We start from the raw sequence: 20242 nt of genomic DNA, 5'->3' as shown, positions 1-20242 counted from the left end.
ATGACAAAAATATCAACTCGGTTAGGTAAACGATCCAGTTACAAGTCTGATGTATTCTTGATGTACAGATGACAGTCTGATGATGTAAAGCTCAACCACGCAAATGTGTTCGTTGTAAAGTATTTGACGCAAACAATATATCGAATGGAGACTTCGGTTTCATTACCAAGCTAGTGAAAATTGTTTTCTGTTGGCCAGGTAGGACACATTTGACAAACATCGTACACATTGTATCTTCGTGATGGTAACGACTTTCAGCGGCTTGGTTTCATGTCGGGAATTATTATTTGAGGGTTCAAGAACAATTTCATTCAATACTACAAATGAACAACAATGCAAAACACGTTTAGCAAATAACAGTGTAGCGAGTACTTTTTTGATATTACGAGTGTTGGGCACTAGACACTTCTAGTTGAATTGGATGCATCTAACAAACATATCACAATTTACTTTTGTAATAATCAAAGTCTTAGAGTGTATAACCTCGCGATATTTTACATTTAGCACACACAATGGGGAGTTACTGAAATGATTAAGAATTGATCGCTTGCTTCGAACGGTACTCGATACTCAAAGTGATATTTTCACACTCTGTAAAGTGCATATGTTTCAATTCTCTGCCACAAATTCCGACATGGTGATATGTCGAGACGTAATACTATTTCCGTACACTCAATTACAACAAAACATAACCCGCATTCAAATAAGCCGTAAGCTACAAGTGGATTTAAAACTTGATGCTGTTTTGTGGTTAACTCAAGTCAGTGGTCACGTTTGTGTTGATTTCAGGAATGATCATGACGAGTTGGTCGGGTAAATTAGTGGTAGTAACTATGACCTTGCAGAGTTGCTGACATTCCAATATCTTTTACGCTGTAATATTACGGATTTAATTGTGATAAATTATTTCTCAGTTATTGTTCAGACATTCAAATCTCGTATACTCAAAATATAATATGTCCAAGTCAAATCGTATATGCACCGATTAGTAAATACTTTGTCTTCAGAATAGTAACAACCTTTACAATTGAATAAAAAAGACCGAGCATACGAATACAACCAGGATGAATTAATTCAAATTTATGAGTTGCAGTGATATAATCAAGTAAGTGAAAACTAGATTTTTAACAATTGGTAATGTTGTGAATAATTCTTTTGAGTATGGTAAGATGTTAAAATATTTCTTTGACAAATGGAAAGCGGGATCGTGAATAGAGTTGTAATGTTACATTACTTGTTTCAAAGTATGATCTTGAAATGTGGCTGGATCAAAGTTGGTAGTCGTGTTTGTCAATCCTATTTCAATTCACACTATGTCAAAGTCCAAATATTTCATTCTGGATTATTTGGATTTACCTTTAGTACATCCCACGAATGTGGATTATTTGGATTTACCTTTAGTACATCCCGCGAATGTGGATTATTTGGATTTACCTTTAGTACATCCCGCGAATGGATCCCGATGCGGTACTATAACATTTTTGATAATAATGACTCAAGGATTTTCAATCAACAATACTGGAATTTTTTGGTAATGCTAGAGTTGCCAAATGATTAGTTGTGTGTTTTTGTTAAGTGTTTGATTTCAAGTTAATAAAGACAATAACTGTGTAATGCACATACTTGTGATTCTTGATTCTTGAAGAGTTATAGTTGGTATTGATTCTATAAGTGCGAAAACAGTGACGCGGAATGTGCGAATAATTCGATGCGGCTGAAAGTCGGCGTCAGTAATATTCGGGTTACGTTCGATTCACCAAAAACGCGTTAAGGGATTTGTCAAAGGATTAGAGTTGTACCGATTTAAAACATTCAGATACGAATCGACTTGATTTGTGTAGTGAGTTTCATTTCAAGTTGATAAACTAACACATTGATTGAATATTTTCATGGATCTTATCACGCAACTAGAGTCAGCCACTATTCTGGAGGCGTGAAACATATAGCGATCGCGGGCGAGTGACAAATTGTTGGTTTTCGAATCACCGTCTGCGACGGCTCTGTGACAAACTTATTACTGAAATATTACCCTGTGAGCGGGTATGAGGGATTGCTATATGTCTGAAGCATTATCCGGTGAGTGGTCGTTGGATTTTAAAATTATATCACACCTTTTGAATAAGCGTTCACTTCACAGAGGATTAGGGTTAGAGCGGAAATAAGTGACAATTTGTCGCTATTCAAGTTACCGCGGTCTGTTATTCGTTACTTGTTAAATCTTACCAGCGAAATCAAGTTCTGTGACAAACTGATTACTAAAATTTCGCCGCGTGAGCGAGCCAACACGAGTTTCCAATACGACATGCGAGAGATACCTATACTTGAAAGTACGACGTGCGAGCGCACGCATAAGAACACATGGCGAATCACCACCACAACCTATACCTGTAACGTTATCATGTCGCCGCGTCCATAAGAATAACGATATATCATTGTCGTCCAAAATATTACTTATAATTCCTACCTTTGTAACACCAAACCACGAGAGATGACTATTCTGATGTGTTATCTTGTGAGTGGTCGTAGGATTTTTACAAATATTTCACACCTTTTTAGAGTGTTAGTATGCGAACGCGGTTATTGTCGATATTCGAATCGCCGAACTTATCCAGTAGATCAGTTACCGAAGAAACCAACTAGCGGAAAATTCGCTATCACCATTAATTACGACGAATCGAGTTTGCCTGGATCTCACTGGGTGTCTATATACAGAGATGACGATACTCATTTTCATGATTCGCTAGGCTTCGGACCACTAAAACCTCAGATAATCGAATTCCTGGAGCCGGATGAATTTTCAGTGACTGGGAAACAGTTACAGAGTAAAACTTCAGATGTGTGTGGAGATCATGCTATCGCATTCTTGATAAAAAGAGCTCAAGGGTTTTCAACCGAGGAATACTTGGATAATTTTGGCGATGATAAAAAAAGTGAATGATACGATTGTACGTGTTTTTGTGAAGAGTTTGATTTCAGAGTAATAAACGAATGTGTAAATGTGTATACTTGTGATTCTTGTTGCGACTGTGAACAGCAGACTATTCTGTAGGCGCGAAACAGCGAATAAGCCGAAAGTATTATTCAGCTAGCAATCAATAGCGAGGAAAGAGAACACGATCGGTCATTTGACACGACTAAACTACGACATCATATATCATAATTTACGATCAAACTATTTCACACTGACTGGTCTAGTGCAATAATCGATAGTAGCACGCGGTTGGCCGGGAAATAATTCAGCGCGCAGGTCATTCGAAATATAGGTCGCGCTGCTTAATCCTCACAACAAGCCACGTTTCCGTTTGTGCGGTTATTGTTGGTGACTCGTACATATTCAACACCGCGCGAGAGATGGTTGAAAGTGCGCATCACGACCGCACCCATAAGAACACATGGCGAATCAGTAGAAACCGTGTAATAATACACGACAGCCACATCATCGCCGCGGCCTATATCCACAACGTTAGTTCACTACGACACAAGAATCCGTGGGCACATCATCACCGCAGCCTATACCCACAACGTTAGTTCACTACGACACAAGAATCCGTAGGCACATCATCGCCGCAGCCTATACCAGAAAGGGTACCATCATCACCGCATCCATAAGAACACATGGCACCTCACCGCCGAGAGGGGGTGTAAAAGGGTGTCATCACCACCACGAGTTTTCGCGGCACCTCACCACCGCAGCCTATACCCGAAAGGGTGCCATCATCACCGCATCCATAAGAACACATGGCACCTCACCGCCGAGAGGGGGTGTAAAAGGGTGCCATCACCACCACGAGTTTTCAGGCACCTCACCGCCGCACCCATAAGAACCAATGGCGAATCACGACCGATCATACTAACTACTCTCGTGATTAGCCATTTTGACACCAGCTCCGTATTTATTTCACTGCTCATTTATTAGATTGAAACAGATTCCGATGCAAACCTGTTGTTCCATGCAAACGACGCATTCGTTTTCCGCGCTCAGCCCCTCCTCCGGTGCAACGTAATCGGTCTGTGGCTCGACCGGGGCCTGGAAACTCGCAGATGTGCGCAACTCTCTTGCTCCTTGCATTTCGCCGTTTCTTCTTCAACTAGCCTTTAAAAAGGATTGCAATTTTGAAACGTAGAGCCCACACGTGGTCGAAGCGGTCAGATCCGCTACTCAAATGCAGGCGGTGTTTTTCCAGATCCAGAGTTATCTGGGTTTTACGTTGATAATTCTCGGATTATCAACCGATAAGGGATAATCCGAGAATTATCAACGCAAAACTCAAATAACTCTGCTTTTACTTGCTGGAATCGAGTCAAATTTGACTTGCATCGTAATTGAAGACAACTCAACGATTTCATGGGGTTGACAGAAAAATTTTAAATTTTGCATTTTCCCTAATAAATTAAAAACTTAATTGGATCTGCAGAGAATTATACTTGTTAGAATCGAACCGAATTTGGTGTACCACGTTTTTTAGGGTAACCTGGCAATTTAACCACCGAATGGCTGGCATGCAGAGAAAAGGGTTATTTTTGAGCAGCCCTACCGACCATATTCAATTCTGAAGCAAATCGTCAATTTATATTTCATTGAATCGCCATAGCGAAAACACCGGGTTTCGGGTTGGAAATGGGAGCGGTCTTGAACCCTAATACCCCACCCTGGCTACGCCACTGTTAGTAGTAATGACTAGGGTAACATTTTTTTACAGCTTCCGGCAGTACTCAGTTTTAAGCTGTTTGGAAGAATCTTATATTACAACTTTTTTCAACGATTCTACATCTTTTCATGCAAATTTTTGCAACTTTTTCGATATTTCATGCAGCTAACTTTTTACCGGAACTATTTGCCACAGTATGTACATTAGGGCTCTTCCAAAATCACTTTTTTTTTCTCAAATCGCACTGGCTACTTGATAAAATAGTAATGTTACCTAATTTAAGCCTACGCACGAAATTTGGTACAATTCCAGCCAGTAACCGTTTTGCAACAGGACAAGAAAGTTTCTATTTATTATATAAATATAAATAATAAAAAATTTGAAAATTTTCTGTTCGCCCCATGAAAGTGTTAGGCTGTCTTTAGAAACGATGCTCACCAAATTTGGTTCAATTCCAACCAGTGGAAGCGGAGTTATTGCCGTCGAAAAATCTTGATTTGAATAAAATAGTATTTACGGTGACCGATTCTTTGTTTATTTATTATAGTTGTGCTCACCGTAAATACTATTTTATTCAAATCAAAATTTTTCGACGGCAATAACTCCGCTTCCACTGGTTGGAATTGAACCAAATTTGATGCGTAGGCTTAAATTAGGTAACCTAACAATTTTACCAAGTAGCCGGTGCTATTTGAGAAAAACTAGAACTAAGACTACTACTACAGTAGCCTAGTTAGTTTACAGCCATCTAACTAAATCGATAGTTTCTACTAGTCTGCCCCTACCCCGTTTACATCTCTCACCGTAAGATGTCTCTCCGAACCACAAGCTGAAAACCCCCGATTCGTCTCAAATCTTCGTCCGAGAGTCCGATCAAATCCGCGATGGAGCAAACTTTGTTCCTGGCAAACGCGGGAACGTGATCGTTCGCGCCGGCCTTCGAAAGCAGCTTCAGTAACTCGACCTCCATTTGCGTTTCCTGCACAAGATTTTGGTGTCCATAAAAAAACATTGATGACCACGTGGGATATTCGGCCGTGTTGCTAGGTGACACGGAGCTTTTACGACTAAACACTCGATTTCTGCAGCGAAATAGTCTTGAGTAGGCCAGTGGCGTCATGATCCTGATTGAAAATTCGTGTTCTTATCGCTTGATGAATCAGAGCTAATTCCAGAATTAGTAGTGTTCAATAGGGCTCTTCAAAAATGACTTTTTTTCTCAAATCGCACTGGCTACTTGATAAAATTGTTAGGTTACCTAATTTAAGCCTACACCCAAAATTTGGTTCAATTCCAACCAGTAGCCGCATTGCTACAGGAGAAGAAAGTTTATATTTATTATATAAAAATAAATAACAAAAAAATTGAAAATTTTCTGTTCACCCCATGAAAGTGTTAGGTTGTCTATAGAAACGATGTTCACCAAATTTGGTTCAATTTCAACTAGTGGAAGCGGAGTTACTGCCGTCGAAAAATTTTGATTTGAATAAAATAGTATTTACGGTGAGCACAACTATAATAAATAAACAAAGAATCGATCACCGTAAATACTATTTTATTCAAATACAAAATTTTTCGACGGCTGTAACTCCGCTTCCACTAGTTGAAATTGAACCAAATTTGGTGAACATCGTTTCTCTAGACAACCTAACACATTCATGGGGTGAACAGAAAATCTTCAAATTTTTTGTCATTTATTTTTATATAATAAATCGAAACTTTCTTCTCCTGTAGCAATGCGGCTAGTGGTTGGAATTGAACCAAATTTGGTGTGTAGGCTTAAATTAGGTAACCTAACAATTTTATCAAGTAGCCAGTAGGATTTGAGAAAAAAAGTAATTTTTGAAGAGCCCTAGTGTTCAACTATTAATGCAATGGCAAACTGAATGAGCACAGTGCATACATATTACAATAAAGTCACAACTACATTCTAATTGAAGGCTACCACAGTGCTTAGAGTCAGTAGGTGTGTAATCTGTGCATTATATGCCCACACCATTTTCTCGAGATATAATTCTCTCTCCTAGCCAATTGTTAGAATAACGGCTGTGTTCTCGCAATCTGTCAAACCAGCGGCCCTGATCGGAACTGGAATACAAGCCCATGGCGCTAATCATAAACTGTGAAAACCACTCCTTTATAACAGGCTTTGCAAGAAGTAGAAGAAATAGGTTTGATTGCCATTGCAAATCCCTCACCCGCGTAATCAGGTTCTCGGGCTTTGAATCCATGAGTCTCTGATACTGGACTAGCCAGAAATCGATTTGGTCCGATTCCCTTTGCTGCTCGAGCTCAACCTGGAAAAAGTACCGTACAAGGTGTCTTCAGAGTGCTTGGAACAGAAGTATGCCAGGTGTTGCGTTATCCGAGAAACCGAGGTAACGATAACTTTGATTAGGCTTGCCACAATGAGAATTAACACAGGTTTTAATCTCCTCAATGTACCCATAACACAATTATCGCTATCGTGCGAAAAGAATGCAACTTAATGCCGGCAAGAGACAAAATTGCATATTTTTAGTTTCAATAGTTTTCAGCAAAACACAAGTACAACACCTAGTCGCTGACCAGTCAGTCTTCGAGCATCTCCTCGCGAGAATCCTTCTCTTTCAAAAACGTCATCAAAAGGTCCGACAGCTCTTCTCTTTTTGACTGCAGGAGCGCCTACACCGAAAAATCATTCATTTGCACAGTTATAAGCAAAACTTTCAGCACATTTCAAGACAGACGGGGTGTACTACAAGTAGAAGTAGACTAAGATGCATCTCACACTGTCACGCAACAAAGACAAACGAACGTTGAACATTGTCGAGAAAACCATCGAAACGCTACAAGACAGACATGTTTTGACCCATTTCACAGTCAATTCTTGCTAAAACGCAGCCAATTCAATAGATTATACGTCACAATTTTTGTCAAAGTCAAAAGAAACAAACACAAACATTGATGTTTTAGTAAATCCATCAATCCCGACAAGAGAGTAAGAAAATTACCTGAACTTGATCCCACTGCATGATGGAATAAAATGTAACGCGAAATGATAAGTGTTTTACTCAAATTATAATTTTTATTCGTTAGCCTATATCTCACCGCCAGATTTCGGCCCCATAAAGAGAATCTGGGCTCACGTCTCGATTGTGAGCCTTGTTTTTTTTTGACACACCGAGTCAAGTCCAAGTCCAAGTCAGCAAGCAGAGGGTCGAGTCCGAGTCAAGGTATTATGACTCGAGTCCGAGTCCAAGTCATTGTGTTGACTACTTAGTTTCCAGTTAAAATCTTGTTCAATCTACTTGTTAAAACACTGTTTGGTGATGTCGAATGGTTTGCATTTATAATATACTAATTTCCCTCACATTTAGCAGTTTCTGGTCACATTTTCAAGTACCAGTACCAATAGACAAAATCCCAATAGGGTGGTTACTTTACTATTCTTCGAAATTACAAAAAAATGTCGGTCTTGGCCGTCTGAGTCTCAGGTCACATGACTTTGTTCGAGTCATGCGCAATGACTCAAGTCCAAGTCGAGTCATTTCCGTATTTGGAGAAAATGACTCGAGTCGAGTCATGGCTCGAGTCATTACAACCCTGATTGATAGACTGCGGAATTTATAGATTTATAAACGCTACTTATCCAATTTTATGGAAATATGCTGGATAATTATGGGTAATACTGTGAATAATTATGGGGTAGAGTGATTTTTTAAATACTGTGTCATAATAGGACGCATTTTGAGGAAATTTAGTGATATTAGAAACTTGAGATTGTTCAATCGAATATGGATTAAATCTGGCGTTTCAAAGATTTATCGATGTCTAATATCCACTTTTATGGAAATATGCGTGAAAATTATGAAAAATTGTGATCTTTTTTAAATGCAAGCTGTCTACGATGTAATATATCCATGCCTGTCCGACCTGCTCGCTGCCGACTTTGAAGTCATTCCGTTTCAACTCGACAAGAGTCAGTTCCGCGAGAGCGTGTTCAACCTCTTGAATTTGCTTCTGTATTCTCCGATGTGTCGCGTCTCTCTCAAATTGGAGAGCCAGGAACGCCTGCCGCTGCAAATCCTCCTGAAAACAATCTCTCGCGTTTTATTTATAAAAAAAAATCGACCATTTCAGTACCTCGTGCATAATCTGACTGACGAGTCTGCTTTGAGACTCGTGCTGTTGACGGATCTTGTCGCCCAAAGTCCTGTCGTCCCGGAGCATCGATTGCTGCGCGCGGTGCGCGATCGAGTCTTGCGCGTTCAGATAATCTCGGACTTTGGCGGCGAAGTGTTCGTTTTCCGCCAACATGGACTGCATTGCCGCTGAAAATATTATTATTGAAGCGATTTTATTTGACATGTCAAAAAGTGTCAAAATCGACTTATCATTTGACATTTTACAGCCTGTAGCCTACTTTATAGGCCTACCGTTGTAGACGGCCTATCGTCCGCTCATTGTGAATCATAAACATTCAAATAAAACAAATAGGTTGACATGGTGTTACGCTCAACGTACCGCAATATCCCAACTGAAGCAAGACTGCGTGGGCATTGCTTCGTAGATCAAGAAGTGCATGATGAAAAATTGTCAGAATGAAGCAACACAGTGTGTCACCAGCAGTGCACAAACAACTTCAGTGTTTTCAGCCAACAGCTGCTACTGTTGAACGTTCTTTCTCCATTCTGGACATGATACTCAGTGAGGACAGACACTTTCTACCAGAGAATGAAAGAGAATATCTCTCGTTGTACCAACAAATTTTATTCATTTCAACCATAATGCGTGATGTAACTACTGGAATTCTTCACAAGTCCAGATTTCGTTAAAATAAAGTTTCATCGCGTAAAAATTTGTCAGTTTTCAAGTCAAAAAAGTTTTTTCAGGTCAAACTACTTTGCAAGGATACAGACAGTTCCAAAAAAAAATGAAAATAAGTAGTACAATTCTAGCATTTGAATAAAATATTCATTTTATTCCCGAAGCTTTTCGGCTGACCCTTGTCAGGGGAATATCGTCAGCAATAACGCGAGAATTCGAATAACTATGTTCAGCAACAATATATATCGCTAATAAATAATTCTAGCATTATGTGCAAAAACACCTAATTTACATACATGAGGTCAAAATTTGGTTAAAATTCACTTCTTAAGGTAAAAAAATGTCAAAATTTCGATTTTTAGGTCAAAATCTTCCGTTTTTTTTTAGGTAAAAAAAACTACACGACCAACCCAACCGTTTCCTGAACATGATTCACCCTCACCCAAAGTGTCTTTCCTCCGCAGGTTATCGAGGTCGTCCTGCGTCACTTTGAAATATTCTTCTTCCTTCAACCTCCGCATCTCCATCTCCTCCAGAAGCCTCTCGCGATCTCTCTCTCTGCGTGACAAATAGGCATTCGCATCAGCCACACTTCACGCAGATTCATATTGTGATATAGATCAAATCGTTTGCTCACTTTTCGCTCATCCCAATCAGCCTCTCGACCAAAGTTGATGCGTTACGTTCCGCTGTAACACAAAATGTAGTCGATAAATAGAAGTCAGCTAGACGCGACAGTTTGCTATGAAGTAGCCTAATTAAAACCAGGAGTGGTCAATAAAGAAGTAATTCCACTTTTTCAACAACAAGACGCAATGACTTGCAATGACTCGTTTCACGATTTTTTGACGACTCGACTTGACTCGAGTCATTTTCCCAATATATGGAAATGACTCGACGAGTCAGTTTGTGTATTGTCTCGACTTAGACTCGAGTCATTGCGCATGACTCGAACCAAGTGATATGACTCGAGACTCAGACGGCCAAGACCGACATTTCATTGTAATTTCAAAGAATAGTAGAGTAACCACACTGTTGGGGCTTCGTCTATTGGTACTGACAGGCCTACTTGAAAATGCGACCAGAAACAGCTAAAAGTGAGGAAAATTAGTCTTAAAAAGGCGAACCATTCGATATCACCAAACAGAGTTATAAAAAGTGGGTTTAACAAGACTTGACCTGGAAACTGAGCAGTAGGGCTGTTCAAAAATAACCTTTTTTCCTGAATCTTGCGGGTTACTTGATTGAATCGTTAGGTTGCCTTAAAAAACGACGCACACCAAATTTGAATTCATTCCAACCAATACTCGCCGATTTCGTAGAGTTTGAAAATTTTGAATTTGCCTAAAAATGCCAAAAAAAATTTTTTTCAAATTTTTCTTCCAACCTTATGAAATTGTTGCGCTGTCTTCAACAACGATGGAAAACAAATTTGACTCAATTCCAAGCTGTAGAAGCTGACTTATTCAGGTTTTTTGATGATAATTCTGAGATAATCCACCAATCAAGGATAATCCCAGAATTATCAAAGAAAAACTGAAAATCCTCCACTTCTACGGCTTCGAATTGAGTCAAATTTGTTCTGCATCGTTTTTGAAGACAGCGCAACAATTTCATAAGGTCGGAAGGAAAATTTGAAAAATTTTTTTTTTTGCATTTTTAGGCAAATTCAAAATTTTCAAACTCTACGAAATCGGCGAATATTGGTTGGAATGAATTCAAATTTGGTGTGCGTCGTTTTTTAGGGCAACCTAACGATTTAATCAAGTAACCTTCAAGATTCAGGAAAAAAGGTTATTTTTGAACAGCCCTACTGAGCAGTCAACACAATGACTTGGATTCGGACTCGAGTCATAATACCATGACTCGGACTCGACCCTCTACTCACCGACTTGGACTCGGACTTGCCTCGGTGGTGAATTGAAAATGACTCGACTTGACTCGAGTCAAAACTATCAAAGTGAGATTGACTTGTGACTCGGAGCCTTGTGACTTGGTTACAACCATGACAAGACGCAATAGTAATTAGGTACCGTACTGAGAAATAAGAATATATGATGCTTGACTAAAATGATGTCGCATTATGTAACAATTCAAATTGGCTTGCCAAAATAAAGTTAAGTATTATAGACTTGTTTTACCCAATTACTGAGTACAGTGCATCACTTGACAATGCAAAGAAGCCTCAATGCCTGGGAGAACGAAACTCACCAGACTCGAGCATGCGCAACATCCGTTCCCGTTCGAGATCTTGCTCTTCTTGTTGCTTCAAAATCGCTCGGTCAAACTCCTCTTGCTTCTGAAACGTGGGACACTAAAAATTTTCTTCGGAAGAGCTTCTTGGAGGAAGAGAACTTCAATATGCAATTGAATGGTATATTCATATTGAAATGAACCTGCATATTTTCGGCTGACACTCGTCAGGGGTAATCGTCAGCAACTAGTAGCGAATTGGAAACAACATTGTACATCAACAATCGTATCGCCAAATTTGACGTCACCGGCATGAAATTATGAATGATCAGGGCGAAGAGATCGCTTCAGCTCAATGTTCTGTTGTTAGATGGTACACGAACTCCATCTGTTGGCATAAAGTTGATTGTCGACTCCAAGGCACATGAACGGAAGTGTGAACGGTCTCTCTCGACAATGCCAAATCTGTGAAGGAAGAACTGCACTTCCACAAAGTAATGTGTAAGTTAGGGCTCTTCAAAAATGACTTTTTTCTCAAATCCTACTGGCTACTTGATAAAATTGTCAGGTTACCTAATTCAAGCCTACACACCAAATTTGGTTCAATTCCAACCAGTAGCCGCATTGCTACAGGAGAAGAAAGTTTATATTTATTATATAAAATTAAATAACAAAAAATTTGAAAATTTTCTGTTCACCTCATGAAAGTGTTTGGTTGTCGATAGAAACGATGTTCACCAAATTTGGTTCAATTCCAAGCAGTGGAAGCGGAGTTATTGCCGTCGAAAAATTTTGATTTCAATAAAATAGTATTTACGGTGAGCACAACTATAATAAATAAACAAAGAACCGGTCACCGTAAATACTATTTTATTCAAATACAAAATTTTTCGATGGCAATAACTCCTCTTCCACTGGTTGGAATTGAACCAAATTTGGTGAACATCGTTTCTATAGACAGCCTTACACTTTCATGGGGTGAATAGAAAATTTTCAAATTTTTCATTATTTATTTTTATATAATAAATCGAAACTTTCTTCTCCTGTAGCAATGCGGCTAGTGGTTGGAATTGAACCAAATTAGGTGTGTAGGCTTAAATTAGGCAACCTAACAATTTTATCAAGTAGCCAGTAGGATTTGAGAAAAAAAGTCATTTTTGAAGAGCCCTAGTGTAAGTGCCACTGTGATTGTGGCTACCTGGGAAAAACAACACAACATTTGCAGGACCCCATAAAACAACCATTTTCGATGATTTATCAGGAAGAGTATTCTTGACTCATTCCCTGAAACAGGCCAAGGCCATGAATTCTGTCATTGGCAAACATCTGCTGGATAATGCTGTCTGTCCCCAAAACTATGACAGATTTCGCGTTGTCGGGAGAGGACATCCACACTTTCATTCGTGAGCCTTGGAATATACTTCCATCAAAACCAATTTTGCGACATCGGAAGGATTTTGTGTAACATCTAAAACAGTACTTCTCAAACGGTGGGTTGCAAAACTATTCCAGGTCAGAGACGAAGAATTCCTTACCGATACAGTTTCCAACTCACACTTTATCTTCTCGTGATTAAAACGAGCAAATATACTTTCTCCTCCTCCTCTAAATTGTGTTTGCACCCATAATCGACGCAAGCCACGTTCCGTTCCTGTACCCGCAATTATTTTGTGACAATCATGTTGATTGGAGCGCGAAATTTGGCAGTGTGTTATTGTGTATTCTTGAGAAGTGGAATTATTTCCTTCCTGCAAAGGCTTCGCGCAGGCGGAACGGGAAATGCAGCAATACCGACTGATTTGTCCTTCTAATCATCAGGAAATTGGCGTGACAAGAGGTACTCAGAACCCCTTTGGGTCGTCATCTGTTACTTCTTACGTGTACTAATTCTTGTAAATGTGTGACGCTCTCGTATTGCCGAATTATCGCGGAAAGTCACTTGTCGGCATCTAGCGCAACTTGTTATCCACACGACGCTTGGTTTTATCTAATTGTGGCAATGCGAGTGGCAAAATGAAACCTAGAAGAAAAGTGGGTTGCGAACTGAAAAAGGTTGTAGAACACTATCTAAATCAGTACATTTAGCAGAAGCGATCTCTTTGCTCCGATTATTCAAAATTTCATACTGGTAAAGCCATATTTGGTGATACGATTATTGATATACGATGCCATTTCCAATTATCTAATAGCCGTTGACGATTTCACTTGACGAGTGTCAGCCGATAACATTCGGGCTCATTACAATATGAATTCACTGCACAATTTTTTTTCCTGCAAATTTGCGCCTTCGAAAAAAATCAAACCTTTGAAATTTCCTGCAGATCTTTTGCTTTTTTGCCGGACGACTCAACGGCGAGTCTCGCGTCCTCCATTTGCGACTCGGCCAGTTTCCTTTCCAATTCGAGCTGTTGTTTTCTTTTCTCGTCCTGCGAATACGGTCGTTATTACGTCATAACCGGAACATTTTTTTGACCCAAAAACAGTAGATTTTGACCCAAAAAATCAAAATTTTAACATTTTTTGACGTTGAAAAACTTATGTTTAACAAAATTTTTACGTCGTGTACGTTAATCAGGTGTTTTCGCACATAATGTTAGAACTGAACCACTTATCTTTTCTGGTTCGAACTGTCTGCGCTTACGAAGTAGTTTGGCCTGAAAACACTTTTTGGCTTCAAAACTGACAAATTATTACATGGAAAAACTAGTATTTCTACGAAATCTGGAACTATGAAGAATTCCAGTAGTTACATTATGGTAGAAATAATTAAAATCTGTTGCAGTACAACGAAAGATACTTTCCCTAGATTCTTTGGTAGAAAGTGTCTGTCCTTACTAACTAGCTTGCCAAGAACGGAGAAAGAACGTTCAACAGCAGCGGTTGTTGGCTGGCAACACTGAAGTTATGCGTGCACCTATGTCAACCTATTTGTTTCATTTGACCGTTTTTTATGATTCACAATGAGTAGACAATGGGTCGTCTCGAACGGTAGGCCTACAAGCTGTAAAAGTCAAATAAAAAGTTCACCGACAGTGCAAAAAATCTACGAAACAAACGAAATGCATGTTGCAAAAAAATTTTAAATAGGTAAATAATACTGACTATTTTTGAAATGTCAAAAAAAGCAGCCCTAGTCATAACTATTACTTCACAGCGATCTAACGTACCTTCATCTTTTCATACGCTAGAATGGAGTTCTGAAAAAAAGGAAAAGATTCAGACCACCTATTCTCAGTTACATCAACAACTATCATGTAAAGGTGGTCAGTTATCAAGTGATCCTAAATTGGTGTAGCTGTAATTCTAATTATAATGTAATTTGGTAAAGCTTCAGTTGCCAACTCTGCCAGAACTCAGCCATGTTTCATGTCTCAAGGATCCAATTGAAATGTAAAGAACGGGTCTAGTCACCTCAAAAGCTTCAACGTCAGACGTGCTGGGTCCGTCAGTCTCTGTTGCGTTTTGCTTCCCGAGTACTGGCAGCAGATTGTGAGATGGGGGGATATAATCAACCCCATTGTCTGAAATAAAGCCGTCAGAAATAAAAGCAGACTGATATTACATTTCTGATCATATACCGAGAAAATCTATGACGAGCACCTTCATCGTAAACCTCGATATCAACGGCCGGTATCCGAAAGATTAGGCATCTAGCTTAAGGCGCATTTCAAAATCTTTAGTGCGAACACATGACTATCTTTATCATGGTCGTAATGACTCGAGTCGGCACCACCGCAACGAATCGTAATGGATTAAGGAATCAGCGCAGCACATTAATCTTTGAAGTCGGTTTGAAATATCCCGTCTTGAATTCATCGTACATAATGTAGGACTCGCATGAATTGGTTGTATCATTTGATTGAATGTTATGACATCGCAACTTTGGTATAGGTACAAGACATTATGTACATTGTACAGTAGGGTTGTTCAAAAAAAACTTTTTTTTCCAAATCTCACTCGCCTAATGACTAAATCGTCCGGTTGTCCAAGAAAATGATGCACACCAAATTTGACTCAATTCCAACGAGTCAAGGCCGTGCAATCTTGAATTGAAATTTTTAAGTTATTAATAAAAATCAAAAAAATAAAAATTCTCAAATTTTTCTGTCAACCCCATGAAATCGTTGAGCTGTCTTCAAAGACGATGCAAAACAAATTTGAGTCAATTCCGACTAGTAGAAGCGGAACTATTTGAGTTTTTCGTTGATAATCCCCGGATCAAGGACAATCCGACAATTATCCACGAAAAACGCGAATTACTCCGCTTCTACTAGTCGGAATTGACTCAAATTTGTTTTGCATCGTCTTTGAAGACAGCTCAACGATTTCATGGGGTTGACAGAAAAATTTGAGAAATTTTATTTTTTTATTTTTAATAATAAATTAAAAATTTCAATTCAAGATTGCACGGCCTTGACTGGTTGGAATTGAGTCAAATTTGGTGTGCATCATTTTCTTGGACAACCTGACGATTTAGTCAGTAGGCGAGTGAGATTTGGAAAAAAAAGTTTTTTTTGAACAACCCTATTGTACAGCTTGCATCTTAAAAATAATTTCTCTGCTTCTCTGTAGTATCCCATTCGCAAAAGAATTGTTTGAAGCTGGCCCGGTTATATTATCCCCGACAATAGTGGAACTAATACCCTAATCACACAGTGGATGCGGGGTTTAGATCATTGGGTTTCGCAACGCGAGTGGAACAACAGACAGACATAATGTACACAGGTGTCATATGATCTACCAAGGAAAAAAACGCGCATTGAACGGGACTAAGACTCTACGATAAGAAGCTAGCCACAGAAAAGTGTAATATATTCACTCGATATTATCGCCGCACGGCAAATTCTAATCTCGCGGAAAAGAATGTCGCGACGAGACTCACCTTTGCACATGAAACGCATCGTTTCTTCGAGACCTTTTTCAGCGATATCTGCGAATGGTAATAGATTTTGAACAGATATGCTGTCGTTAGGTGTAAATCGTGATACGGTACTGGTGTTCTGTTGCGCGATTGTTTTTCATGACATTGCTAGGTACCTCAGAGTCATCGCAACTAACAGTGGAGTAGCCAGAGGCGACGTTTGGGGATGAAATCCCCGGGGCTGCAATGACTCGAGTCATGACTCGACTCGAGTCGCGATTTTTATAGTGACTAGACTTGACTCGAGTCATTTTCTTGAAAATGGAAAATGACTCGACTTGAGTCAACTTGCGTATCGACTTGACTTGTACTAGAGTTTTTGCGCACAACTCGAACCAAGTCATATGACTCGAGACTGGGTATACCAAGACAGAAATTTCATTTTATCTTCGAAGAATAGTAAAGTTCTCATATAATTTTTATTTCGTCTATCAGCACTGATACTTGAAAATGCTACCAGAAACTGTTAAAGGTGAGGAAAATTAGTATATTATGAAGGCGTAGAGTTGTAAAAAGTGGGTTTCTCATGACATTAACTAGAAACTGATCAGTCAACACAATACCTTGGACTCGGACTCGATACTCTACTCCGTGACTCGGACTCAGACTTGACTCAGTGGTGATCGAATAGGATGGAGTGAAAAAAAAAATTTGAATTTCAAAAAGTGCCTTCGATATTTGGTCCCAAATCTCGAATGAATTACTTCTATCATAATTTCAGGTTCCTGCACCCTCTAGTGGCCGTGCATTTTCACCGAACGAACCGAAAACGGCTAATTTTGCCATATCTTGATAAACGCTTATGCTAGAAAGCTAGTTTTGGGCTTGAAAGCTGCGGAAGCAACACGTTTCTATCTCACTTCCATAGAACTTTGTCTTGAAAATGTACAGAAAAAAAGTTACAAGCAATTCAGGGATTTATAGGTTGCCATTAAAATGTCGTTTGGTTTTACCGAGTTTGCAATGCCAATTTTGCATGTTACAATTTGTTACATTGCTGCTTCAACAACAAAATCTTTCTCGTACTCACGCGGAGGAGGATATTCCATGAACGCCGGGTTGGGCAGGTTTAAAACTTCTAACGTTCGAACTTTGCATAAAGATTTGACGAGGTAACGGATTTTATTGCTTCCTCCGAGATCAAGTGTTCGAAGACTTTTGGCGCCTTCGATCGATTCCGGGATGCTATTCAAGTTGTTGTCTGCAAAAAGGAATTGAAATTGATTGGAATAATTATCAGCGAATGAAAACGCGCGTCTAGAAAATATTTAGAGAACTTCTTGGAGGTACAGAACTTCAATATACAATTGAATAGTATATCCATATTGAAATAAACCCAAATTTTTCGGCTGACACTCGTCAGGGGAAATAGCCTACTAGACGCTGACAATTACCTGTCAACAGCGTCATGAAAACTTCGAAAACGTGGACACTCAAAAGAGACTCGCAATGTTGCAGGAATATTTATCTGGAATGGAGTATTCCACATAGCTTGATTTAAGAAAAACAAAATAGATCATGTGTACTGTTACAAGTTACATACCCCTGGCGTTTAGAGTCTGCAGACTGACTAGGTTCCCGATACTTTCAGGCAGAGAGGTAAGCGCATTGTATTCAATATTAAGTATCTGAAAAAAAGCAAGCCAGGTTCTCATGTGGTCCCATTAATCTGATACTGTGGTTGGAAAGTAGTTACTGAATACGGGTCGGCTGAAGCGATGACTAATTGAGTTCTCAAGTTATCCTCCATCTTCATGACATGCATCGATTTTAGACAGATTTAGAGCAACTGCAGTTCAAGACAAGTTATCAACACCAGTCCTAAGCTGTTTAGTATAAAGTAGTTTCCTACGACCGTAAGGGATGAAAATTAATCATAGCCACGGGATGTGTAAGCGTAGGTCTTGGACAAGACTTTTACTTCTTGGACTTTGAAAATGCACGACCAGAACTAAAACTGGAACCACTCACTTTTAAAAATCGGAAACAAACCAACTTAAAAACCGTAACCAGGATTGCAACCAAGTCGCAAGGCTCCGAGTCACAAGTCAATCTTCCTTTGATACTTTTGACTCAAGCCAAGTCTAGTCATTTTCAACTCACCACCCAGTAGGTCCGAGTTCAAGTCATAGTGTTGACTGCCCAGTTACTAGTTGAAGTCTTGTTAAACGGACTTTTTATAACTATGTCTGGTGAACCATTCGATTTGCATTTATATATAGGCCTACTAATTTTCCTCAATTTTCAACGGTTTCTAGTCGCATTCTCAAGTACCAGTACCAATAGACGAAATACCAATAGTGTGGTTACTTCACTATTCTTCGAAATTGAAATGAAATGTCGGTCTTGGCCGTCCGAGACTCGAGTCATATGACTTGGTCTGAGTCAGACTCGAGTCGAGTCAGGACTCGAGTCATTACAACCCTGACCGAAACTAACTATCCAATTTAAAAGTACCATAACAATTATTGTTGAACAGGAAACGTATCAGCTTCCCATGTGAACATCATTGCAAGTTTGATATCGGACGGATTTCGCCCCAAAACCTACCGGGACACTTCACTTTGAATTGTGATGACTCTGAACTAGCAATAGATGCAACAACATCACACAACAGAAAACCAGTATCACCATTAACGCCAAGCGATGATACATGTTTTCATAGTTGTCCGGAAACTAATTCTTTTCAAAATGCGCCGCTAGCACTCTGGATTATAATGACTCGACCCAAAATACGGAAAGGACTCAACTCAGTCAATCTGTGTATTGTCTCGATTTGGACTCGAGTCACAAGTCATATGACTCGAGTCTCAGACGACCAAGGCCGACTTTTCATTGTAATTTCAAAGAATAGAAAAGAAACAACACTGCTGGTATTCCGTCTACTGGTACTGGTGCTCGGAAATGCGACTAGAAACTGTGAAAAGTGAGGAAAATTAGTAGGCCTATATTATAAATGCGAACCATTCGATATCACCGAACAGAGTTATAAAAAGTGGTTTAAACAAGACTTCAACTCGAAACTGAGCAGTCAACGCAATGACTTGGACTCGGACTTGACTCGGTGGTGAACTAAAATTGACTCGACTAGACTCGAGTCAAAACTATAAAAGTGAGATTGATTTGTGACTTGGCTACAAACCTGCTAGCACTAGAACAGAGGTCTCAAACACGCGGCCAAAGCGATATTTTCACACTGTGTAATTCGTGTATGTTTCAATTCATCGTCACGAATTCCGACAGCAACGATACTGGTGTTTCATCTTCACCTTAATTCATAAATATCACGACAGTCGGAACGGGAATCGAACGCATGCATACTTTTAGATAGGCGACACACCTGTGAAATACTTGAAACAGCGATTCGTGATTGTGTTAGCTATATTCATCCAAAGATTTCACAAAGATTTCTTAACTTTGGTTGCAACTCATTCGTAACGAATTGATCCGTACAATCTAGAAAAGACACAAGTTGAAGACGCATGATATGATTTCAATCAACTAAAAAGTCCTTTTGTTTTAGCGTTGAGTGTAATACAATCTGTACAACTTACTTACCTCACGATATCTTACATTAAAGCATACGGATACGTCTGTGAGAAATTAATTCTCGGATATTTTTCGGATATTCAAATCTCGTACACTCAATGTTAATCTCAAGTCGAAAGCA

General features: G+C 39.3%; 1 protein-coding gene across 1 annotated transcript; it reads right to left on the bottom strand.

The window, feature by feature from the left end:
* Positions 1-5610: 5610 nt before the first annotated feature.
* LOC145443564 (E3 ubiquitin-protein ligase LRSAM1-like) lies at positions 5611-18605 on the bottom strand. Its single transcript, XM_080321508.1, has 14 exons — positions 18116-18605; positions 17603-17773; positions 16534-16581; positions 15063-15172; positions 14819-14848; positions 13955-14077; positions 11670-11757; positions 10096-10147; positions 9901-10016; positions 8775-8962; positions 8565-8720; positions 7218-7313; positions 6848-6946; positions 5611-5628 (listed from the first exon to the last, which is right to left on the bottom strand). The coding sequence occupies exons 1-12, from the start codon at positions 18225-18227 to the stop codon at positions 7221-7223; spliced, it is 1287 nt and encodes a 428-aa protein (XP_080177634.1). The 5' UTR covers positions 18228-18605; the 3' UTR covers positions 5611-5628; positions 6848-6946; positions 7218-7220.
* Positions 18606-20242: the final 1637 nt, after the last annotated feature.

The sequence above is a fragment of the Botryllus schlosseri genome, chromosome 7 (genome assembly GCF_051294905.1).
Source record: "Botryllus schlosseri isolate E-star chromosome 7, Bs_hap1, whole genome shotgun sequence".
In the NCBI taxonomy this organism is placed as follows: domain Eukaryota; kingdom Metazoa; phylum Chordata; class Ascidiacea; order Stolidobranchia; family Styelidae; genus Botryllus; species Botryllus schlosseri.
The sequence above is the reverse complement of the archived record's forward strand: the minus strand, read 5'-3'. Positions and strand labels throughout refer to the sequence as shown.

What these genes read in the sequence shown, in the direction of transcription:
- LOC145443564 (XM_080321508.1), bottom strand. Translation starts at nt 18,227, where the DNA reads ATGAGAACCTGGCTTGCTTTTTTTCAGATACTTAATATTGAATACAAT. An exon ending in TAGCGTATGAAAAGATGAAG is followed by an intron (nt 14,078 to 14,818) that starts GTACGTTAGATC and finishes CCGTATTCGCAG; the next exon opens with GACGAGAAAAGAAAACAACA. An exon ending in TCAGTCAGATTATGCACGAG is followed by an intron (nt 8,721 to 8,774) that starts GTACTGAAATGG and finishes GATTGTTTTCAG; the next exon opens with GAGGATTTGCAGCGGCAGGC.